We start from the raw sequence: 26,424 nt of genomic DNA, 5'->3' as shown, positions 1-26,424 counted from the left end.
TGTTTAGAGGACGCCTGAGTCATGGAAGTCTCATTGTTACCACACCAACTTATGTTTTGTCCTCAGTAGTGAAACTACTTTACATATTTGGAAATATGTCCCCAAATGGAAGGATCCAAGCAACAGATCATGCTGAATTTTCAGTTTTAATTGTCATTTAATTCAGAAAGAATAGTTTGTGCTCATTTTTTTGTTTCTTGCCTGGAAAGAGGCGTTTTATGCAGATAATATCAAGGTGGCTAAAACTCTAGCGGTATAAATGATTTAAAATATTATGTCCTCGCTTGCAAAACCTGATTCACTATTTTGTAAATAGAACGCAAAATAGAGCAAATGCTGGAAATCTGAAGCTAAAAATGTGGATCTGGCATCATCTGAAGACATGAACACTTTGCATGCATAACTTTCTAAATGTACCATCTTTTTGTTTTTTCTTTAGATGCACCCCCTCAGTGCAGTGCAAGCATGGAATGTTGTGACTGTTCCCACATTTGACCCTTTTTTGTTTTCTGAAAGCTCATTTATGCTTGAGGAAACCAAATTTGGTGTAATTATTATGTATTTGGAAATCATCTTTATGGTTTTTTTAATACAGTGTTTTAGAGAAAGACAAAAGGTCTAATCATTACAAGTAATCATGATGAAAGTTTCAGGCTTATATTTTTTCAAAACTTTTTGCACTGTATATACTATCATAATAGAACTTGATTATTATATTTCTGTTGTCGTCTAGTCATCTTCCACACCATTTGCTTTTTCCTTGCATGAGGCATAGACACGTTCCCTGCACCCAGGTGTTTGATAGTGTTACTTATTAAACATTTATTAAGAAGTTGTTAGTGTACAAACATAATTTAGACTGCCTTTCGTTCTAATATTTCAGCTCTTTTATTGGGAACACTATTTAGTGCCTCCACACAGTGAACAACTAAGATACAGGAATTGTGGAAAGTTGTAGGTATTTTGTCTGTGATGACTATTCTCTTTAAATGACATTAGTTCAAGGCAGAGTAGTTATTTATATATATTTGTGCAAATGTTGCAGGGGAGAGATTTTTTTTATGTAGCGATGATTCTTTAAATGTAAGTGATTGCATTGTCATTTCCATTTATCTCTAGCTCCAGCAGTTGGTGCAAAGTCTTCAGATGCAACAGCAAAAACCTCAGCCTTCTCTGCTTCAGGCTCTTGATGCTGGGCTTGTAGTTCAACTACAGGCTCTTACAGCCCAGCTGACAGCAGCTGCAACTGCTAATACACTCAATCCACTGGAGCAACGACTCAATTTTAATAAGGTACTGTGAAGGAAACAATTGTGTTACAGAGATAATGCATAATACAGCATGATTCTGATCGTTGGATGCAGTACCAAAAGAATTCTATATTCATTGCTCGGTAAATGAATAAAATATAAAGCATTGTGATATTTAACTAAGCTTTAATACTTTTTTTCAATATACATTAACTGTCTACTTGTATTTCAAAATGCATTGAATTTCTTAAATGTAGGTCCTCTATTTTCACAATTTCCCATTAATCATTAACAATTTGTGACAGAAATGTTTTTGCAGGTTTACGGCAATTTTCTTTTGGTTTGAGCATACCACTGTTCACATGCACTGCTTTCAATTAGTTCATTTCCGGACAGTCAATCTTTCTTACCTTTGGCATCTACATAATGATTTTCCTCCAAGATTTCCATTTTCTGGCAGACACACCCTTAATTGGCCTAGAAGTCACAGACTAAAGTGGGCCGGAAATTGGGTGATTCTAAAGTGGAAGGTTAAAATGCCTGCCTCTGTTCCTGAAAGCACTAACCCAGTTTTGCAATAGAGTCAGCAGCAAAGGTTGAGCTGTATTGGGAAGGTTTTACAATCTAGGGAAATTTAAACTCTTTTTGATCAATATAAACACTCTCTCACCCTGCCTCCCCTCATCATTATCTGTTTTTATGAACAGAACTTAAAAGCTATACTATTACAGAACAGAGTTGAAAAAATACTTTTTCCACTGGATCAGAGCCTTTTAGATTTAGTAGTTTTTGAAATTCTGAAGGAAGACATTAGATTAAATAGGGAAAGCCTGTTTCCTCTGGTTGGAGATTAGATATGTATGATTCACCAATTTAAATTTGCCCTTGTGCTCTTATATACCAGCCTATGTCCTGATGCAAGAGTAGACAGATATGCAACATGACTATGCAAATCCCTAAAACTATTGATGCAGGTTGTTAAGGCCATCACAGATCACCAGGGTATTAAGGCTGTGCTTACCAGAAAATGGAAATCTTGGAGCGAAAAGCATTACCAACATGCCAAAGGCAAGAAAAGGCTAATTTCTGGAAGGAAAACATCGAAAAGTAGAGATATCATATCAAATTAGAAATATGGTTGGACCACACTTGGAGTGAATGTTTGTGATTGCATGTTGTGCAAAGGCCATGTACAGCTTTTAGCACTACACCTTGCCTTTTTCATAAATTTGCTCCACAGTGAAGAGCAAGTTTTGATGGGTGATTGGTGATAGCTGATTTAACAGAGATCAATAACTCCTGAATGGAGAGAACCATTCATAATATCAGCTAACAGACTGACCACAGGTTGTCAACAGTTTACTGGGAATAAGGTTAAGAGAGCAGGATGTGTGTCTCATGGACACTGAACTCAGAGAGGATATAACGGGAAAAACTAATGAACGATGAGAGTTTAGGTTGGGGGAGAATCTTTAGAGGAGGTTTGCCCTGGTGGAACAGGGGGACATGGTTGAGGCAACTGATCAGATCATCTCGATCTTGGTGACAAAGAAATTTTTAAACATCTCTCACTTTGTGTTAGAGGTAAGGATAGAAGACGGTTTTAAGAAGACATTTTCAAGAATGGAAAGATGCTTAAGCAAGACATCTGCAGCAATGAAAAGAAGCTGGGGTTATCTTTATACTCCATGATGGTTTGGAAATATTGAACAAATGTAGTAGGCAAGCTGTAGATAATTGTGCTTTGTGTAATCCAGCTAGATCTAGTGGTGGCTGACTAAACCAGTTGCACACCATATCCTGTATTCCATGAACTTGCAGTTTGTAGAGATAAGGCCATAGCAGGTGAACTGACTAGGATGAGAGAGACAAATGATTTTATTAGGGTCAAGGGCATTGAATATAGACATGAGGATACAGTTCAGTAAATCAATAGCTGCTGAAAGGTCTAGAGAGCTGACATTTTGAATGAAGTTATAAATGAATTGAGAAGTTAATTTGGATGTTTAGAACTTTAAAAGAGAACTTTCTAACTGTACTCTTCAGCTATAAAATTATCTCCTGATTTAAACCACTTGGCCAATCAAAAGAGACATGGAAGGAATACACATTATTCACCTACCTGTTTTCCTGTGACGCCATACTTCAACCTTGACCGGTAGGAACAAGTAGAAGGGACACTCTGCCACCAGTTTTTATCTCCCACTGCCCTTTCATTGTAGTTTGCTCTTCCAATCCACTTCACAGTAATGCTGTCTTGCTGTAAGGTGATAGGGGTGGTCATAAATATAGGTTAGTGAGTGATTTTGGAAATTTTGAAAAATTTTGGAATAAGAGGGCTGTTAACTCAAAAAAGAATATGATAAGTTTAGATTGTGGTTAAAATCATTAATTATGGAAAGCATGGTGTATAGAAACTAAAGGGAAAGATGCAAAGGTGTCTTGGTGAGAGACTTTACATCATATATAGAAGGGCGATAGAGAATGAACTAAGATGAGTGGAGCAAGTTAAGATGCTCAAAGGAGGGTGAGGTATTAAAGGACTGGTCGTCAGGCCAAGATGAGATTTGCTAATTAGTGCCTAGGGCCTGATAAATCCCAGGGCATAAAAACCAACATCCCAGAGTACTTAAGGAAATGGCCACAGAAATAGTGGTGGTCATCTTTCAAGATTCCATTGACTCTAGAACAGTTCCTATGGTTTGGAGGGCAGCTAATGTAACCACACTAAGTAAAAAAGACAGTAGAGAGAAACCGGGGATTGTAGACCGATTTAGCTTAATATTGATAGGAGAGAAAATGTTAGAGTCCAATATAAAAGATTGATTAGCAGAGCACTTGGACAACAATGACAGGATTGGGCAGAGTCAGCATGGATTTATGAAAGGGAAATCATGCTTGACAAATGTACTGGAATTTTTCAATGCTGAAACTAGTAGCATTGAAAAGGAGGACCCAGTGAATGCGGTTTATTAGGGCTTTCAGAAGGTTTCTGATATAAGAGATTAGAATGTACAAATTAATAGGATTGGGGGAAGAGTGCTGACATGGGTAGAGAACTAATTGGCAGACTTGAAACAAAGTCATCTTCGAAGTGGCAGCCAGTGACTGGTGGGGTACTGCAGAGATCAGCGCCTGAACTCCAGCCAGTCACATTATAGATGAGGGAAGTAAGTGTAATATCTACAATTTTAGAGATGACACAAAGCTGGGTAGGTAGGTGAAATGAGGAGACCGTAGCAATGCTTCTGTGTGATAGGAATGAGTTGAATGAGTGGGCAAATGCATGGCAGCTGAAGACAAATGTGAGAATGTCCACTTTGGTAGCAAAAACAGAAAGGCAAATTATTATCTGAATGGCGATAAATTGGGAAAGAGCTAGGTGCATCAAGACATGAGCATCTTGTACACCAGTTGCGAAAGTAAGCATGCAGGTGCAGCAGGTGGTGAAGAAGGCAAAAGGTATATAGACCTTCACAACAAGAGGATTCAAGTACAGGAGCAGAGATGTCTTGCTGTAACTGTACAGGGCATTGATGAGACCACACCTGGCGTACTGTGTACAGTTTTGGCCTCCCTATCTAAGGAAGAATGTTCAGGCTATGGAGGGAATGCAACAAAGGTTTACCAGATTGAATCCTGGAATGATGGGGCTACCCATACAAGAGACACTGGATTAGCTAGGACTGTATTCACTGAATGGCCTACTCCTGTTCATAATTGTTGTGTTTCTAAATGCCATAATGCTACCGCCACAGTTTTTAATGCGGAAGTAGAAGAATATCTTGCCAGATGGGGAGGCTTTATTAAAAGAAAAGGTGTTATTGCCACTCAGCCAGGTTTCTGTATGGCTATGATGCCAACTCATTCATCCATAACAAGTTAGTGGATGGCAAGGGCCTTGTTCACCAAGAAATAGGCATTCTGATAGAGATACTAAGAAGAGTTGTAAAAGCAGAGTCCATGGTGCTTACAGTGGGAAGGGTGAGATGTTCAAAAAGGATTGACCCTCAGCTGGTACTCTGGGTGGGAAGCTCAACAAGAGAGCATGATAGGACAGTTAGGATTTGTTCTTCTCATGAGTCAGCGCCAAGTGCCTCACTGAGCCTCTTTTGTGTTTTAATCTTAGAAATGAACCCACAGCAAAATCCTTTAAAATGAAACAAGGTGAGGTTTGTTAACAAAACACTCATAACAACAGCTTCTTTGCTTCATTCTCTTTCTCATGCTCACACACACACACACACACAAGGTACAGTGGGAGAGAAAAAGGAAGGGAGGATGTTGAAAGTTTGAATGCCTAAAACAAAAGTCCAAGATGTTGGTATTAGTGTTTGTGACTTGAATCCAGAAAGTCCACGTCCAAACGGGAGTCTGTCACTTGGCTGATCTTGCAGCAATTTGTTTCCTTAGCTGTGTCCCCTTTATTTGCAACCCTTGAGAGGAAATGCTCCTCTTAATAGTACAGATGAATGGAATCCATCTTGTGGTTCCACAGCACAAGCACAACTACAAGTGCTTGGAACGTTCAGTTTATCTAGGAATCAGTAAACTGCAACCTTTAGTATTTAGCCAAGACATCTAAAAGTTTATTTCGTCTTTATAGTTTCATTCAGTGAGTAGGGATGGGTGTAGGTTCTTTCTGAACTGAACATTTTCCCAACAAGCAATGTTGATTCATCTTCTTTATCATATAGTCTCCAGTGTATGATTTGGGGACAAAGCAAGAAAGTAGAAATGAGAATTGTCAGAATAGCTATGATCTCATTGAATGGTGAAGTGCACTCGATGGGCTGAATGGCCTACTTTTGCTCGATGTCTGGTCTTGGTTAGAATCAGACTACCATTGTCAACAAACTGTAGGCAGGCGATGCCATAATAAATGAATTTCTGTTTTTGAAGAAGTTTCTGATTCTGAAGGAAGTAGCCATCACAAATAAAACAGGACCCACGCTTAGGTAAAGCCAGGTTGTGAAATACTGAATGGAATTTGTATGTTTTGTTGCAGAAACTCCTTGACAGATTTGAGTATGAAGAAGAACAGGATCATTCAGAGGAAACTAAGAAAGAAACATCTGCATCCCAGCTGTAAGAAATTGCCTTATTTGTAATCTTCTTCCCTGTGTTATACCCAAATGCATATCTTGCTTCTAAAATCCTTTGAACAATTATATTTCAATTGTGACATCATAGAATCATTATGGCACAAAAAGAGGCCAGTGACCATTGAGTCTATGTGGGGTCTGTCAGGTAATCCATATTTCACCCACAGTCCTAAAAGTTTATTTTTCTCTGGTTCACATCCAATTTCTTTTTGAAATCATTCACCAGTTCCAAAGTAGCAGCGAATTGCAGATCGTTGCCCCTTCCTGAGTTTAGAAAGATATTGTCCTTGCATCTGCTCATAATATCTTGTCCAAAACCTTAAATCAGTGTCCCTTAGTCCTTAATCATTAGCAAATGGGAATTGTTTTTTTTGCCTATTTTACATAAGCCTGCAATAATTCTGCACACCCGTATCAAAACTCGATTTCCTTTCCTCCAAGGTGAACCATCTCAGCTGCTTCACTTTATCATTATTGTTGTTATGCCTGGGACCACCCTGACAAATTTTCTCTGTGCACTCTCAAGGGCTCTTTATTCTTCTTTAAGTGGGTTCACTAGAATGAATTCCAGTACTCGTGTTGGCGGGGGGGGATGTTTAGCACAACTTCCTAGCTTTCGCACTCAATACCCACATTTCTGAAGCCCAATATCCCATAAGCTTTGCTAACTAGTCTTTCACTATGTCCATCACCTTCAAAGGTTTATAATTATCAACAACCATGTCCCTTTTACCCTCTTTACAATTGTACCATTTAGTCAATGTTGCAATTCTGTTTGTTCTTCCAAAATTCATTACCCTTCACTTCTCTATATTATAATTCCATTTGCCCATGTATGCCTGTTCTGCTAACCCATCTGTATTATGTTGTAGTTGTGTAGTTATATATATGAACAACATTGTATGTCATCTTTCAGTCTGAAAAACCGATCTTTTACCATGGCTGCTTTTCTGTCCTTCTGCTTTGTCCAAGTTGACATTCACTCTCCTCTTCTGCAAGCTTCAGTGGTGTTGACTAGTCCTTTTTGTGATAAATAGAAATATGCTGATGATAAGATTTAATTTCATTGCTTTGTTCCTGACTTACAAAGTACAATCATTGGAAAAGTATAGTATTTTGAACAACAGTCAGTGGAGCCAAGTGTTTGTTAGTTTTTTTTTCCCCACCAACTAAATGCCATGAGTTTTGCTGAATATCATTCTTGGTAGTCCCCTTCCTTAGTAGTTCCATCATCATTTTCAGGGACGTTTTGCTGGCTATAAGCAAGAGAAGGCAGATATGGGTTATGACTATATCTTGGACCCTTAGTATGTTAGTAAACTTTGAAGAACTGAAAGTATTCTGACTTGATATGGATGCCTTGTATTTCTGCCACTTGTAGTCCACATTCATCAGTTCTGTTTTCACAGGAATGCGTGTTGAAGGATTGGAAATTGCTTAGAAAATTGGATTGTTAGAAATTGTTATTTGAGACAAGAATGGGATACAGTTTTGATGTGTTGGTTTTAATTTTCCATAACTCATTAGATTTGGGGGAAGTCTCCTTTCGAAAAAGGTTTGCAACCAGGCAACAGAAGATGTTCCACACAACATTAAATGGGGGGCTGCTTTATTCAGTTTTGTCTGATATATGGTAAAACTACCAAATCCTAACATGTAATTGTTAATAGTACAAGATAAGTTTTGAATTGATACTTCTGTATAAGGATCTTGTGCTCAGCTTGTGTTCTTGAAACTTAAAAAAATTCTGAGAACTTGAAATATATTTGCTATTGGTAATTGAGCAGGAGCTATCAAGAATAATAAATATAAGCAAATTTTGAGAGGTTGATATCGTATCTGTATGTATAGATATGGGGGGATAATTTTATGAAACTATTCCCGTAGTTCTTGTCTCCTGTCAATTGTTTAAAAGCCCATCTGGTTCACTAATCTCCTTTGTAGGTGGATATCTGCCATCTTTCTGGTTTAGCTGTGACTACAGACCTACAACAGTACAATTGACTCTTAACTGCTCCCTGAACATTAGGGATGCGCAATAAATCCTGACCCAGTCAGTGATGCTGACATATGTGGAGTGAAGTTAAAAAACCTGCCCCCACTCTTGAATCACTACCTTGAAGGACTTGGTGTTGGCTGCACAAAATTTCACTGGTTCATTGACCAAAGTGACATTCAGCTTCCCAAAAGATGTCTGGCACATCTCTAAGCATACTATTTTGGCATTCTTTTGGAGTGGAACTGTCAGTGGAGCAACTACGGCGCTGAAATTTGATAGAAACCCGAGATAAAACCCACACATCCCAAAAATCTTGTTATTTCCTGTTGAGTTTTAGGGTCAGGAAACTCCACCAATGCTTGTTCTTGGCAACACTTGTCCTTGCCCTCTTGTATGTTTTATTTTCACATTTACTTCTGGCTAGGTTTACCTCCAAATTAACTGCTTGTAATTTCCAAACCAAAACTTCCAGTTGTTCCATGTAGTTCCCCCCAGCATCAGTGTAATCCGGTATATTATCAATATAAACTACGCAATTAAGAACGTTGGCTGCTTGCTTGCTTCATTAGTCTCTGGAAAGTTGCTGGGCATAATTTTTAGCTTGAATGGAATCACTTGGGATTGGAACTGACTGTCTAGTGCAACAAAGACTGACACTTCTTTAGAGTCATAAAGTCATACAGCATGGAAACAGACCCATCAGTCCAATTCGTCCATACCGAACAGTTTTCTCAAACTAAACAGGTCACTTTTGCTTGCATTTGGCCCATATCTGTCTAAACCTTTTCTGTTCATGTACATGTCCAAATGTCTTTTAAATGTTGTAGCTGTACCTGCTCCTACCATTTCCTCTGGCAGTCCATTTCATTATACACACTACTTTCTGCGTGAAAAAGTTGCCCCTAAGGTCCCTTTTAAATGTTTCCTTTCTCACCTTAAACCAATGCTCTCTAGTTTTGAACTCCCCTACCCGAGGGAAAACACCTTTGCCGTTCACCTTATCAATCCCCTAATGATTTTCTAAACCTTCATAAGGTCACCTCCTAACCTCCTACGCTCCTGGGAAAAACATCACAGCCTATCCAGCCTCTCTTTATAACTCAAACCCTCCCAGCCCGGTAACATCCCTGTAAATTTTTCTGCACCCTTTCCAATTTAATAATATCCTTCCTATAGAAGGGTGACCAGAACTACACGTAGCAAAAGAGGCATCACCAATGACCTGTACAGCCGCAACATGATGTCCCAACTGCTATACTCTGACCAATGAAGGCAAGCATTCCAAATGTCCTCCTCACTACCCTATCTACCTGTGGTGCCACTTTCAAGAAATTATGTACCTGCACTCCTAGGTCTGTCTGTTCAGCAGCACTCCCCAGGGCCCTACTGTTAACTGTGTAAGTCCTGCCCTGGTTTGTCTTATCAAATTGCAAGATCTCACATTTATCTAAATTAAATTCCATCTATCACTGCTCGGTCCAATGGCCTAGCTGATCGAGATACTGTTGTGCTCTTCAATTACCTTCTTTACTGTACCACCAATTTTGGTGTCATCTGCAAACTTACTAACCATGCTTCCTATAGTCTCATCCAAATTGTTTGTACAACATGGACCCAGCACTGATCCCTGCAGAACACCGCTGGTCACAGGCCTCAAGTCTAAAACCCTTCCCTCTACCACCACCCTCTTGTTTCCCTGCCATTACGCTAATTTTGTATCCAATTTACTATTCAGTCTACCATGCTGAATCTTGTCAAAGGCCTTACTAAAGTCCATGTAGACAGTTTTTACTGCTCTACCCTCATTTGTCTTATTGGTCACATTCTCAGAAACTCAGTCAAATTTGTGAGACACAGTTTCCCACACAAAGCCAGTTGACTATTCCAAATCATTCCTTACTTCTCCAAATGCAAGTAAATCCTGTCTCTCACAATCCCCTCCAACAATTTACTAACCACTGGCATCAGACTCACCAGTCAATAGTTCCCTGGCTTCTCTTTACAGCTTTTTTAAAGTAAAGGCGCCACATTAACCACCCTCCAGTCTTCTGGCACCTCACCCGTGATTGTAGAAATATCTCTGCAAGGCTCCGTAAGTTTTCCTTATCTTACCAAAATTGTCCTAGGATGCACCTGATCAGATCCCGGAGATTTACCTTCCTTTATGTGTTTTCAGACTTCCAGCACTACCTCTTCTGTAGTAGGCCAGAGTGCTGAAGGTACTTTCCAATATATTTTTAGCAAATCTATTTCAGCAAGAAATCTGACAATGCCAACTTAATCTGTACAGTTTTCCAAGCGAAGTATTGAGTAGGAGTCTGTCTTTCTTGCTGCATCGACAATGCAGGACTTAGTTGAATCGGAAGGCTTAGTTACTAACACTATCAAGGAAACTCCAGCTGTTTTAACTAGGTTAATTTGGCTATTTTCCCACAGGGGCAGGTGATGGCCGAGTGGTATTATCGTTAGACTATTAATCCAGAAACTCAGCTTATGTTGTGGGGATCTAATGAACATGAAGCCATTGTGGGGGAAAAGCCTATCTGGTTCACTAATGTCCCTCGAGTGCAGAAGATAAGGCTGATGCATGTGCAGCAACCTGTAGTCCGAAGAGCTGAATGAATGATCCATCTCTGCCTCCTTCAGTGGTCACCACCTTCACGTATGCCAGATTTCAGTCAATTTGGTTCACTCTGTGATATCAAGAAATCAGGGCCTGATGGGATCTAGATCAGGAAATTACTGGGGAAATGTTTCAGCTTTATCTTTTGCAATCCCTGAAGGACATTAGTGAAACAGATAGATTTTTCCCCCACAATACCATCATTCTCATTAGATTTTTAATTCCACAATTTTTTATTGAATTCAAATTTAGTCAGAAAGGGTGGGGGAGGCAGTAAAAAGGGAACAACTAACCAGTTAGCTTAACATCTAGCGTGAGAATGTTAGAGGGTATTATTAAAGACATTATAATGGGCCACTTGGATAAGTTCAAGGTAATCAGGCAGAGCCGACGTGGTTTTGTCAAAGGTAAATTGTGTTTATTTGAGTTCTTTGAAGAAATAACTTGTGCTATAGATAAAGGAGAACCGGTAAATATATTATTCTTAGATTTCCAGAAGGCATTTGATAAGATGTTACATCAAATGGTTATTGCTGACAATAAAAGCTCATGCTGTAAGGAATAACATTGTGGCATGGATAGAAGATTGGCTTGTTAACAGGAAGCAGAGAGTAGAAATAAATGGGTCTTTTTCAGGCTGGCAGGATGTCACAAGTGGTGTGCCACTGAAGTTGTTGCTGGAGTCTGAGCTGTTTTCAGTTTCTATAAATAAAGGGATTAAATGTACAGTAGCTAAATTTTCTGAATGCCAAAATAAGTAGGAAAGTGACTTGTAAGGAAGACTTTAAAAGCCTACGTAAGGATATAGATAGGTTAAGTGAGTGGGCAAAGATTTGACAAAGGAAGTACAATGTGGGTGGGTTGGCAGAAAGAATAAAACAGAAACATGCTATCTAAATAGTGAGAGGTTACAGAGCTCTTATCTGCAGAGAGATCCTCATGTATAAATAGCAGAATGTTCATATGTGGGTACAACAAGTAAGCAGGTAGGATGATGTGTTTTATTGTGAGGGGAACTGAATGCTGGATTAGGGATGTGTGCAGTGCTGGCCACATACATGTGGATGGATGTTGATGCATTGGAAGGATATCAGTGAAGGGTTAGTAGACTTGTATCTGAAATGAGTGGATTGCCTTATGTGGAAAGGCTAGGCTTGTATCCTGTAGAGTTTAGAAATTCCGAGGTGACTTAATTGAAACACTAAGATCCTGAGTGGACTTGACGAGATGGATGTTAATAGGAGGTTTTCTGTCAAGGGAGAATCTAGAACTTGGGATCATTGTTTAAAAATAGGGGGTAGCCCATTCAATACAGATATGAGAAGCATTTTTTTCTGTGAGGGGTAAGAATCTTTGGAATTACCTTCCTCAAAGGGCAGTAGATGCAGAATCTTTATTTTTATGATAGGGTAGATAGATTCTTAATTACCAAGGGAATGGAAGATTATTGGAAACGTGAGCAATGTAGAATTGAGGTTAAAATCTGGTTTGCCATGATCTTATTGAATGGCAGAGAAGGGTCAAGTGGCCTACTGTTGCTCCTTGTTAGTATGCCCATTCAAAAATAAGACAAAAAAAAGAGGAAAAGCTAATAGTGGCCCAGAGAATTGGAACTTTTTCAGCTACCGAAATGGATTAGTAGAAAGCTAATAAAGATGGAGGAAATTGATTTTGAAAATAATTTAGAAATAAATATAAAAACAAACAGCAAGAGCTTCTGCAAGTATAGAAAAAGGAGAGTAGCTAAAGTAACTATGAGACCCTTGGAAGGTGCAACTAGGGAATTGATTGCAAGGAGCAAGGAAATGGCAGATAATTTAAGCTAATATATTTCATTAGTCTTCATGATGGAGGACACTATAAGCACCCCAAAGATAATTGATAAGCAAGCTGCTAATGAGAGGAAAGATCTTTTAATAGTCTCTATCACCAGGGACAAAGTATTTGACAAACTAATGGGATTAAAGGCAGACAAGTCACCAGAACCTGATGGCCTGCAATCATGGGTTTTGGAGGAAGTGACTGTAGAGACTATGGAAGCATTGATCAAAATATTCCAGAATCTGCTGGATTCTGGTAGGGTTCCAACAGATTGAAAAACTATAAAATGTGACTCCCCGTACACGAAAGGAGGAAGACAGAAAGCAGAAAACCATTGACCAGTTAGCTAACTTATCCTTTAAAAACTAAGAATATAGTACTTTATTACAGTCTCTTGTAGAAGGACTATTGTTCATACACGTGTGGCAAATGATTATCTCTTTGATTTACAGACCTCTTGTAGCTGAGACCATGAACACATCACTTTTTCAGCAGCTGGCCGAGCAATTCCAACAGCAAAACTTTGAGCAACTTCGGCAACAGATAATGGAGCAACAGCAGACGCAGCAGGTACAAGAAGAAGAATAAATGATAATTGTGAATATAACTTGAATAAACTAAGTTCACATCCAAGACTGAGAGGCACTGAAAGTGATGGCAGTGCAACTTTTGCTTCTGTTAATACGTTTTGAAACAAGTTATTTTGTACTTCATAGTGCCTGCATTTTTTATGTTTATTTGAATCTTGATTAAAAGCAAAGCATATTTATCAAAAATTATTTTACAAGACTGCACGTCATAAATTTGTGATATATTGTATCTCCACCATCAAATCCAACACTCTGCAAATTATCACTCATGCTTTACTGTCTCTAATTTATGAAACATAGATACATTTCATTTTTATTGCCAGTCCACGTGTAGTTTTTGAAAGTTTTTCCCATATTTCTAGTACTTCTGGAGCTTATCTTTGAGGCAAACTTCAACAATTTAATTACAAAGATTGTAATCAGTAGCATTCAATATTAGAACTTCACAGAATGAATGTACAAAATATGAACATACGGTATATTAGATGCCGAGAGCCCAAAATATTAGACGCCCCGATGGTGTATATGCAGGGTGCTGTGTGTGTGTGTGTGTGTGTGTGTGTGTGTGTGTGTTGGTGGGAGGAGGGGGGTCTTGCTTCACCTGACAAACAAGCAGTGCTCCAAAAACTTGTGATTTCAAATTACCTGTTGGACTATAATGTGTTGTGTGACTTCTGACCTTACATAGACTTCGCTAAGGCTTTTGACAAGGTCTTGCGTGAAAAATTAGTTAAGAAGGTAAGGGTTCATGGGATCCGGGGCAATTTGGTCTACTGGATCCAAAATTGGCTTAGTGGCAGGAGACAGAGGATGATGGGCAAAGGCTATTTTTGTAACTGGAAGCCTGTTGGCAGTGGCATACCACAGGGTACAGTGCTGGGTCATTTGCTGTTTGTAGTGCAGTTGAAAGATTTAGACATGAATGTAGGAGATTGGATCATTGAGGTGACCAGTAAAATTGGTGGTTTGGTAAATAGCAAGGAGGAAAGTCTTAGATTACAGGATGATATATAATGGGCTGATCAGATGAGCAGAAGTGGCAAATGGTATTTAATCCCGAAATATGAGGTACTTTGAGAGGAATACCAAGGCCTTGGAGTGTATAATGAATGGTAGAGCCTTAGAAAGTACAGAGAATCAGATGATGTGCATATCCACTGATCCTTGAAGGCAGCAGGTCAGGTAGATAAAAGTAGTTAAGAAGGCATATGGGATACTTGCCTTTATTAATTGACACATTGAATACAAGAGGAGGGAGGTTATGATGGAACTAAATAAGATATTAGTTAGGTCACAGCTGGAATACTATCTGCCATTCTGGTCACTACACTACAGGAAGGATGTGATTGCACTAGTGAGGGTGTGGAGGAGGTTCACCAGGCTGTCGCTGAGGTTGGAGAGTTCCACCTATGAAGAGAGACGAGATAGGCTGGGGTTTATGAGGGCCATTGATAGGAAGAACCTTTTCCCCTTAGGACAGGAGTTACTAAGCAGCGGTAGGAGGTTTAAGGGGGATCCAAGGGAGAAATTTTTCACCTAGAGGATGGAGGGTATATGCAACTCACTGCTTGAGGCATGAATCACAACATTTTGGAACTGCTAACAGCATTGCAAGGCTTTAGGCCTCAAGCTCTCTGAAAACTTGGACTAGAGTAGTTAGTGTTTGATGACCAGCACAGACTTGATGGGTCAAAGGGACTCTTTCCATGCTGTAAAACTCTCTGCCTGTATGAAGATGGGTGAGTGATTCATGACTCAGTATTTTGTTTTCTTTTATGCTATATTAGGCTAGATTTATTTCTCTGAAGTCCATACGTGACCTACTTCTAAGTCAGCACGCATGTAGTCAGTTTATTTGAGTTTTAGTGTTAATGATTTGTGTTTGTAGTGATGTGCATTTCATTACCATCAAATTTGTTATTTTGTAACTAATGAACCATAACTTGGGTGAAGTAGGAAGGGCTTTTTTATTGTATTTGAGAATTATAGGATGAATTGCAGTCATGTATAGTCAAATTTAATTGTTTGGAATGCATAACACTGAGTCCTGCTCATGCTAGTGTCACAAAGCTAATTTCATATGTACTGCAAATTATTCTGCTTGGACACTTTTGTTCAGTCCTAGTAAGGAAAATTTGTATATGCTGTATTTTGGTATCTAAAAAGGTTTTTCAGGGCTAGTAGGCTAAGAGAAGTAACCCTTAGTGTTCAGATTTGAATTTATGAATTAAATTATTTTGCAGAATGCAACTTTGGACAATCAGGAGGTAACTTTTGGATCTGAACAGTCAGTGACCCCTTCCCAGAGCAGCACTCATCAGCAACAAGAGCAAGAGATCAGAGTGGAGGATCCACTTGAGCAACAACAACAGGTAGAGAGACAATTTTGTATAATATCATACTGAACATATTCTAGAATGCAGCTTTCACGAGCATATTAATGAAAAAGTATTTGAATTTTTTGCTGAAATCTGAGAGATTAAAACTGACAGTATTTTTGTATTTTGTTCCATTATAACTAAAATTAAATCAGCTCTGCCAAAGTAATTAAACTTGGAGTGGTTGCACCATGTGTTAGCGAGCTCCTGTCAAATCAAATGAATAGGACACATAGAATGTGTCATTTATCTAGACATAGGATAAACAAGAGAAGTGAAAATTAAATATAACTGCCCCAATTAGTCCATATATTTTTATAAATCCATGCATATGCGTGAGCTCGGCATTTATTGCACCTTTGTTAAAGTTTACTTTGCAGAGCGAGGCTCTCGAGCTGCCATCAATGTCAGTTCTTAACTAGAGTAATCAAAACTAATCTACAGCTCTCTCCCTCCCCTTGCATTTAATTTTCCTCTGCTTCACCTTTTTATGAATTCTAAACACCGCAATCCCCCACCCCACCCGCCCCACCCTCAAACAGAATATTGCATAAAGAGGTTGGCTTGAATCAAGGGCCTTTCACAGTCTTTACTGTTACCATTCTATACCATGCCTCTGATTGCAACACCTTCCCTGATACAATGGAAATAAGTCCCAGGATCTCAAATAACTTGAAAATTGTTGCCTGAAAAAGCCATGTGAATTTATGCCCAACTAATTAATTGTCGATATTAAGTCATTTTTTTTCTACTGTTCACCATTTTGGAGGAAAGAAATGAAGAATGGTTGTGCAGATCATTAAATATTATAGTTAGGCAATATTAAGTGGCATAATTCATTATTTGCACTAAGTGTTGCTAACTATTCGGAAATTATGGGAACTGATAAATTTATTCATTCATAACACTGCATGCCAGAAAATACATGTACTTGGAATTGGAAAATGCAGTTGCACCTGGCATTCCCTATATTTGGAACCATTCAATGTTAATTTCTAGAGCCATCAGTCGGCATCACTTGATTTGGAATCAGATGAATTATACTGTTATAATGGTTTATACTGTTGACCTTTGAATTAATTGTTATTTTTGTTTTTAATGATACCTTGGGTTATTAAGGATATGGATATTGATGCACCTGATGGTCAGGACCTTATTGAAGAAGAAATCTTTCAGCATGAAGAAAAAAAACCTTTAGCACGTTCAAGATCTCTGACACGCTCAAGATCTCGTTCAAGGTGCGATATTTATTTACTCTAATTTGAAGCAGTTCATTTAAAATGTTAGATTTATTTGACAGATAATCCTCAAATTATAAGGAATTAAATGTAATATTTGAAAGCATTACATTTTGTATAATTTTTGATTAGATCACCTCGAAAGAAAAGGTCCAGATCCCGCTCAGGGTCTCGCAAGCGCAAACATCGGAAACGCTCTCGCTCAAGATCAAAAGAAAGAAAAAGGAAGTCGTCTCGATCTTACTCCAGTGAAAGAAGAGCGAGGGAGCGTGAAAAGGAACGTCAGAAAAAGGGTCTACCACCTATCCGTTCGAAAACACTTAGTGGTATGTAATTTCAAATGGATTCATTTCCTTCTGTTTTTGAATGTGATTGTATAGCAAAGTTTTTCTTTTGTTCTTATTCAACATCTTTAGGACAGAAAATGGTTATAATGCAACAGGCTGCTCATGTAACAGAGTATTGTGTGTGGACAGAACTGAAAGATTTTGAAATATAATACGTTTCTTAATTATGTTCATAGTTCATAGCACCGCAGTCTGCCCCAACTCTATAATAGAATGAACGGCAATAGTTTACATGTTAAGCAGACAGTTATTTGTATCGACTAGCGTTCTATTTGTCCATGATAAAGGTCCTGCTTCTTGCTATAAAATTTTTTATGGCAGACCTAAAATGAGCAGGAATGCAAAGCTGTAAACACAATTGTTTCTGTATTGCAGTTTATTGAAATTGTACTGTAAGTAAGCAGATTAGTAATTAAGATGTTCTGAAACAACATATTTTTAAATCAGCAAACCATATGTGGCACTTGTATATCAATGTTGTTCAATATTTTACATATTTGACACGTGGATTGTCAGGTATCCAAATATGTCTACTTGCATTTCTAATTAACATATGACAAATGAATACTGGATATTGACATTGGGCACGTTATCTCAATACTCACAAATTGCATGGCAAACGGCAAGATGGGACTCGTGTGTGTTTTGATCATTATAACTGCTTTACTCGCTTGATGACTTAATTATGTGAAGTAAATATATACTAATCATATTTTCCTGCATTAACTGAATGTTTGTAGTGTAATTTTCTGCAATAAGGCATGTGTTTAAAATAGCCTTTGCCATGATACTAACTATTCCTGCAATTTTAACGAGACAACACTTAATGCGTTTTCATGGGTAAACTGAAGAAAAATCAGTGACTTATAACAAGGAATGATGTATGTTATTTGACAGAGGTTTTATTATTCCTTATGTCTATTCTTTACTTTTAATGGTGTTATTCTACAATGCCAGTTCCAATTTATTACTACTTAAATAAACCGGTTTAAGGCCTAAAAGGAATTGTTCCAGTTCAGGTTTTATTTTTACCAATACTTGCTACTCTGTTGACAGCTAGATGACAGTGTCCTTAAATAGAATCTATTTATCAAGGAAAAGCAAAAAAAAATTGACCACATATTAGAGATATTCCTCTGCTGTTTTTCAGAATAGTGCGATAGGATCTTTTACAGTCACCTAAAAAGAAGTTGGGGACCTTTGTTTAATATCTCATCTGAAAAGCAATTCCTCTGACAGTACTCATTGCTGCAATGGAGTGTAACCTTGTTTCTCTGTTCAAGCCCTGAAGGGTGACTTGAATCCATTACCTTATGACTCTGAGAGTGCTACCAACTGAGCCATGCCAAACATATAACATGTTAAAAAATTCATTGATGGGAAGTAGGCATCACTGGCTAAAACAGCATTGATTTCCCATTCTTATCTTTTGTAGAGAAGTTGGTAATAAACTGCATGCTTGAACTGCTGCAGTCCTTGGTTTTGCTACAACCACAAGGCTTGTTAGGCCATTTCAAAGGGCAGCTAAGAGTACCACTTTGCTCTGGGTTTGGAGTCACATGTAGGTCAGCACAATTAAGGACAGATTTATTTATTTATTTTCCTAAAGGATATTCATGAGCCTTTTTTTTAATACAACAGTTGACAATGTTTACTTTGTCATCATTAGAGTAACTTTAACTTCCGACCTTGTCTATTGAATTCACATTTTACTAACAGTCTTGGAAACATTTGAGCCCATGTCCCCAGCACATTAGCCTGGGACTCTGGATTGATAATCCAGTGACATTGTGCCATGGCCTCTTGCTGATGCTTCTTAAAATCTTATCTCTTAACAAAGATTTTGATCACCTGCCCTGATATTTTCTTGTGGCTCCTATTAAATGTGTTACTGAATAGAACTTGTTGTATATGTAATGATTTGGCGATAGAGTGACTACAAAATTTGCTGATGATTCAGAATTAATGGGTTGACAAATGGCCAACATATTCCAAAAATAAACAGCAGTGGAATGGGTGTACTGAATGTTGGATGCATTTTACAGTTGGGATTGAGTGCACAAGTTTGGGTTAAGAACAAAGAATGGGAGCATCCGCTCATTGAGAAGACCCTGCATCACAAGGCTAAGCAGCATTATTCCCTGAAAGTGAGAGACCAGGTAAATAAAGAAAAGCGTTTAGAAAACAGTGATAAGGCCAAATTCAAAATAATTTACACAGTCTTAGGGTACCCCATTAAAGAAAGAAGATTTACGTTATTACTAGTAAATTTTCTCGGTAAATGCCAGGGGTATCTTTTAGGTGCCAGTTGTGTTCATTATTGGCACTGTTTGCATTGAGTCAGAAGCTCGTAGGTTCAAGTCCCTGTCGAGAAACTTTCCAGTCTTGTACTAAGAGAGTGCAGCATTATTGGAGATGTCGCTTTAAGATGTGGCATTAATCTGAAGCCCCACCTGCTCACAAGTGAATGTAAAAGATACCATGATGCTTTAGAGTTAAAAATTCTTTATCCTTTTGCCAGTGCCATGTTTATCCCTCAACATCATCACCAACACACATGATCTTATTATCACTTTGGCTGCTAGATTTTCTACGCTATAACAATGACTGTATGCTATAGCGCAAGTACTCAAGGGTCGTAAAAATACATGTTTGTCTTCTAACCTCATATGCTGACACAGATCTTTTGATCATTCCAGCTTTTTGTATAGAAATTTATCCTCAAAGCTTAAATTTATTCCTATTATAGTATGAAGTAAAGCTGTAGCATTAACAGTAGCTTTTCATGTAGATTGTGATTTCTATTAAATTCTTTTCTTTATTTCATACCTGCACTTCAGTATGCAGTACTACACTATGGGTTGGTCAGGTAGACAAAAAGGCAACACAGCAAGATATAACAAATCTCTTTGAGGAATTCGGCCAGATTGAATCAATAAATGTGAGTATTGACTAATTTGTGGTAGTGTTTGTAACATTTGACTTTTTAAGTTCTTGATTTTTTAAAATCGGATGTTTCGTACTCTGAAGATAAATAAACCACCCAATGGGAAATTAATATTTATACATTAGTTTGTTGATTATTTTTTCACTAGTTGATGAATTATAACTGACAAATTTATAACAGTTTTGAAAAGCAGTGTAAGAACAACAGTTATAACATTACAGTAATCAAGGAGTGTGGAGTTACTGATGGTGCAACGTTGATATTACTGGCAATTTTATCAACCAGATTTGGATATTTTCACTGACTCCTGATGCTATGCCAGAAAAGTATACCTCTAAATACTTTTCCCAACATATGTTCGAAGCTGCTGCTTTGCACTGGGTGGAATTTGAATGAGATGTTTTTAAATAATAAGTACACATGTAAGGATGCTTGATGTTTAATTGAGTTTTCATATGGTGATTTTTGCTATCTGGTTCAAACCCCTTTAGTATGATTAATATTTCTGGATATCCCCTATAGGCAAATTGGCAATCTTCTCCATAGATTTCAAAAATGTAAACGGTTTACTACATTTGATCAAGTTAAACTTCATTGATCTCTGTCTTGCTTGGCCAAACAGTTTCAAACTAAGTTCAGGCTGATTTGAAAACAAATTGATAGTGTTCTGGACCTGGAATCAATAATGGCTGGTAGAGCAAAGAGTCAGTGAGAACTAAGAAACTTGATAAATGAAGAACAAATAGAATAAAAGATGACAGACCAAAATGTTATATTTTTAAAGTTGTTCTTTGTTTTTTGGGATGTATATATGAAATTTTTTTTTTTTTTTTAAAAATAGCTCCTTGATCTCTGGATTCTTAGTGTATTATATAAAGTAATGTATGTACTTGAGGTAAACCTTCAATTAAAGGAAATGGACAAGCTACTCTGAGATGTATGCATCTTGAGGCCAAAACCTTTTTTAAAAGAAATACTGAAAAAATAAGCATCAATCAAGGTAAAGTAAGAAAATCCATCCCTTGGGCACCATTCAGAAGTGTAGCCTCTTTTGTTCTAAATAAACACAAAATAATATAGCACAGAGGTCTGTAGTAGTTGGATCTTCAAAGATCCTATCCCAGTTAATCTCATTCTGCAGCATTTCTGTATAAATTATTCCATTTCAGGAATTGCAAGTTGTATATACTTTCACCACCCTTTCAGGTAGTGCATTCCAAGTTGTTGTAATTTTTTAATCCATATCTTTAATCCATAAAATCCATATCTTCCCTCTGGTTCTTTTGCCAATTACCTAAAATCTGAGAGTGTTTTAATTGATCTGCCACTGAAAACAGTTCGTCATTATTTAATCTGTCAAAACCCCTATATTAAAACCTCCCTTTAATTTTTTCGTTCTAAGGGCATCAACCCCAGTTCGTCTGTATGCTCTGTATCAACTTGATATCCTTCCAGTAAATCTGTACCCATCTTGAAACCTAGATGCATTTTCTAAAATATGTTGCTGAGAATTTTGATACAGTACTCCAGCAAGGTCTTGTATGGGCATTCTCACTGCCACTTTTAAATTGTGGACTTTAATGTTGCCAATCACTTTATTAAGTGGTGCTTTGACTGACTTTTGCAGGATGGTACCTCATTAAAGTAATCTAATCCCATTACTTCAAAGTTGGCTATTCCATTAATGTGAAGTATTGTTGAATAAAGAGAGAAGGTTTTTAAAGTTTGTTTCAATTACTGTTTTATCTCTCCTAGATGATACCTCCTCGAGGATGTGCATACGTTTGTATGGTTCATCGACAAGATGCTTTTCGTGCTCTTCAGAAACTAAGCACTGGATCCTTTAAAATGGGCTCTAAAATTATTAAGGTGAGTTTAAATTCTGAACAAAAGACTATTAAACAAGTCAGTTTCAGAAATTGAAAAGTGACACAAAGGAACGGCTTTGGTTTGCTTTTTCTGAATGAGCACAATATGCTTGTATAAAAGGATTATTAAAAATGATAGCAGTGTGGACTTTTCGTCATTTTTGGTCTGGATTGTCTCTATTCACAAGGAAAGTGCAGAGCAGAGCTTCATCAACTCCTAATGCAGGTATTAGTGATGCTCAGGAACATTTGTCTGCTTATCTCCAGTGGTAGATTTGCTCCATCTGGTATTATTTCAGAAAAAAGTCATTTTCCACTTCAATTTTGGGTCAGTATTAGGGGAAGATTTTATGTTGTTGTTGAAGGACGGAGCGTATTTAGACAGTAAATCAATCCTGTGCTGGAATATATTTCCAAGATACACTGACCAGAAGAAACCTTTCTTCAACAGTGACTTGATATCTTTATTTTGTTTCCTACGAGCAGGTTCCAAAGAATAGCATATTTTTCATTAACATTTTTCTTGGCACTAAATGCTGCTTTGTCCTGGAAGTGGGAAAGTGGGACATTTTTAATCCATTCATGAGATGTAAGCACCATTGCCATGATCAGCACTTTTTACCCTTAAAAAGGTAGTGTTTACCCCCACCTTTGACAACTGCAGTTAATCTGGTGTAGATACACCCACAATATTGTAGGGAGGGAATTCCTGGATTTTGACCCAGAAGTGATGAATGAATGGCTGTACAGTTCCAAGTCAGGCCAGTATATCACATGGAAGGAAACTTGCAGGTGGAGATCCACTTATGAAATTACTGTTCTGCTCTTGATAGTATTTGTTGCAAGTTTGGAAGGCACTGGTATAAGAAGCTTGGTGAATTTCTGCAGTGGGTGATCTTATTAAAACGTACAAGGTTCTGAGAATGTTTGACCGAGTAGATGTTGAAAAGATTGTTACATTAATGGTGGTGGGTGGAGTGGGGAGCGGGGTTGGAACCTTAAACTGGTGGGCATGGTTACAGAACGAGGGGGTACATTTAAAATTGTGATGCAAAGGAATTTGTTCTGCCAGAGGTGGTGAATGTTTGGAATTCTCGACCCCAGAGAACTTTGGAGGCTAGATCACTGAAAGTATTTTAAAGGGGAGGTAGATAGAGATTTGAAATTTCAGGGAATTGAGGTATGATTAGTGTGCATGAGAGAGGAGTTGAGTCCCGGGCTAGAGCAGCCATGATCTTACTGAATGGCAGGGCAGGCTTGAAGGGCCAAATGGCTGTTTCTTATATTCTAATGTAGACTAATTCGTGAAGTGGGCAGATAAGTGTCCAGTGATTGAAGTGTGAAGTGATATATTTTGGTACGAAAACCATGAAGAGACAATATACAAAATAAACAACACAACTCTACAGGGGGCGAGAAGCAGAGGGACCTGGGTATAATTATAATTATTGAAGCTGGCAGGAAAAGTTGAGAGTGCTGCTAATAAAGCATAAAATATCCTGATCTTTATTAATGGAGATCTAGAGTTCAACATTACCATATTGCTCTTGTACTTTATATTAGACATGAATTCAATGTCAGCTAGAGTGTCATGCGCAGACATTGCTGAGAGTGCAGAATATATTTATGAGAATAGTTCTAGGGATGAGAAATTTCAGTTAAGATAGATTGGGAGAAACTGGAATTCTTCTCTGTGGAGGAAAAGGCTGAGATTTGATTGAAATATTCAGAATTGTGTAAGATTTCGTTAGAGCATATAGAGAATAAGTATTACCATTCCTGAAAGGATCAAGTGCAAGAGAGCATATCTTTATAGTGGTTAGTGAAAAAAGCTAAAGTGGAATGAGGGGAAAACAAATTTATGCAGCAAAGATAACACAGTGTGGAGCTGGAGGAAGACAGCAGGCCAGGCAGCATCAGAGGAGCAGGAAAGTTGACATTTCTGATGTTTTCTGAAGAAGGGTCCAGACTCGAAACATCAACTTTCCTGCTCCTCCGATGCTGCCTGGCCTGCTGTGTTTGTCCAGCTCCACACTGTGTGTTATCTCTGACTCTAGCATCTGCAGTTCTTACTATCTCCCATGCAGCATATGGTTAAGTTCTGGACTGCATTTCTTGAGAATGTGATGGAGATGGGCTCAATCATAAGATCATATGATCCTGCCCTTTCCCCATTACCCTTGACTCCCCTACTGATAAAGAGGCATTCCAAAGGGAATTATGACTAGTTGAACAGGATTACAGCGAGAAAGCAGGAGAATGAAACAGTGTGAGATGCTTGTTCACAGATAATTATCAAATGGCCTATTGCACAGCAGCTATTCTGTGAAATCAACTCAGTTTTAAATGCCCGAAAAGCTCATAATAAAATTATGTAGAAACACTTATTACTTGCTTTGTTTCACAGTAGTCAATTGCTTAATCAATCCTTTTCCGAATTTAATTGCTTTTAAAGGGTGCATATTTTAGGGAAAAAGTATCTGAATTGTAAGAATCTCCTGCAAGACCTGTGCATTTTAAAAAAGAAACTCATGGTGATTAGTTTGATCCATCTCATAGTGTTCAGTCATAGTTTCTTTTGATTTCAAAGTAGTGGGTGACACCTAGACTTTTATCTACTAATTATAACCTGCAGATTGAGCGACCACTTCAAAAGTTTATTATCTTTGCTGTTACGTATTTCCGATAATCCAGGCACCACAACGAGGACAACCCTTGAATCGTGTTGCCTGATAAATTCTGAGAAGGGAATTAAATATCAAGGGTAATTAATTTAGAGCAATATCAATCTTTACTGTGATTATACTCCAATATTTTACATATTACAGGAATAGTTTGTGAAGTAGTGTAAAATGCACAAATTTAGTATATTTAATTAAGGGAGGATAATAGTACCAAAATGTACTGATGAACTCTCTGCGTCTTGAATACCTTGATATCCGTGTCTAATCTGCTTTATCTTCTCATTCCCTTAGATTGCTTGGGCTTTAAATAAAGGTGTAAAACCTGAATATAAGCAGTTTTGGGACGTGGATCTTGGAGTTACATATATTCCGTGGGAAAAATTGAAATTAGATGATTTGGAAGGCTTTTCAGAGGGAGGCATGATCGACCAGGAAACCGTTAATACTGGTATGGTTTCATTATTGACTCTTAGTGGATTATCAGATGTCTCTGATACATGTGATATTTTTCCAATTTTTTTTAATCTCGGGCATTGTCTTTTCCTTGGGTTTTCAATTTTATCTTGAGTCTCAAATATAATCACTGTTGATGGTGCCCTTTTCTAATTTGTCAAGCCTGTTTGCTTATATATATTGAGTTTATATATTGCTTCCAAGACCAGCTGTAGCTCCAATATAGGTAACAGTTCTGTGCCACCCAGTAAAACACCAGCCTCCCAACTTTAGTTTTTTGGCCCTGACCTCTTGCAGAATCTGACTGGCTGCTTTTGGCTGGATCACGTTTGCTACCTGCAGTTTACAAAGTGAAAGTCAATTTGTTTCCTTGACCAGTACATCATCCTGTTTGTGTGATATGTGCACGCACGTATCCACCTTTATATTTAAGACCTCATTCAAACTATCTATCCAAAGGTTAGAACTAGATTTTTACCTAATATACTTATAACTTGACATATGACAACATATGAACTTTAGGAGAGGTAGGGAGAATTCTCCTCTGTTAAATTTGTTTCAAAAATAAAATGGCACTGAAAATTGCTTGTGTGCACAGCTCGACATGTTATTACGAAAACATCCCAGGTCTTCAGTGGCTGAATTGTCAGAAATGGATTGCTAACACAGTCAAATAGAGCTAACAAGTTTATGTTCATAAGGTGTGTTGATCCAGTTAAGGAGACCATGAGACTTTCACCGTTGTGCACAATAGAGACACACCAGAGTAGGCTATTTGGCCCTTCGCACTTGCTCTGCCATTCAATAAGATAATGGCTCTATTCCACTTTCTTGCACTATCCGTGTATCTCTCAAACCCCTTAATACTCAAAAGCTGTTCTGTCTTGAACGTATTCAGAAACCGAGTACCCAGTGTTCTGAGGTAAAGAATTCAGGATGCTCAACCTTGAAGAAAAGACATTTCTTTTCATCTCTGCTTTAAATAGCCAACTACATTCTGTCTTCCAGACGATTCAACTAAGGGAATGCATCTTTCTCAGCATCTACCCCATTGATCCCTTAAGAATTTTTTGTATGTTTGATTTAGAATCTCGCTAAGCCTGGTCTACTGTCTCTCATGT

At 37.9% G+C, this 26,424-nt stretch overlaps 1 protein-coding gene across 1 annotated transcript in view; it reads left to right on the top strand.

Annotated features, from left to right (window-relative positions):
• scaf8 (SR-related CTD-associated factor 8) overlaps positions 1–26,424 on the top strand; it is a 62,031-nt gene that overhangs the window by 25,225 nt on the left and 10,382 nt on the right. The window contains exons 6-14 of the mRNA XM_048600974.1: positions 1,120–1,293; positions 6,259–6,338; positions 13,251–13,368; positions 15,632–15,760; positions 16,886–17,004; positions 17,137–17,330; positions 20,192–20,292; positions 22,054–22,167; positions 25,142–25,298. Coding sequence (XP_048456931.1) covers positions 1,120–1,293; positions 6,259–6,338; positions 13,251–13,368; positions 15,632–15,760; positions 16,886–17,004; positions 17,137–17,330; positions 20,192–20,292; positions 22,054–22,167; positions 25,142–25,298 — 1,186 coding nt within the window. The remainder of the gene's footprint in view (positions 1–1,119; positions 1,294–6,258; positions 6,339–13,250; positions 13,369–15,631; positions 15,761–16,885; positions 17,005–17,136; positions 17,331–20,191; positions 20,293–22,053; positions 22,168–25,141; positions 25,299–26,424) is intronic.

The sequence above is a fragment of the Rhincodon typus genome, chromosome 9 (genome assembly GCF_021869965.1).
Source record: "Rhincodon typus isolate 14 chromosome 9, sRhiTyp1.1, whole genome shotgun sequence".
NCBI lineage: Eukaryota > Metazoa > Chordata > Chondrichthyes > Orectolobiformes > Rhincodontidae > Rhincodon > Rhincodon typus.
This window is presented reverse-complemented; position numbering and strand designations above follow the sequence as displayed.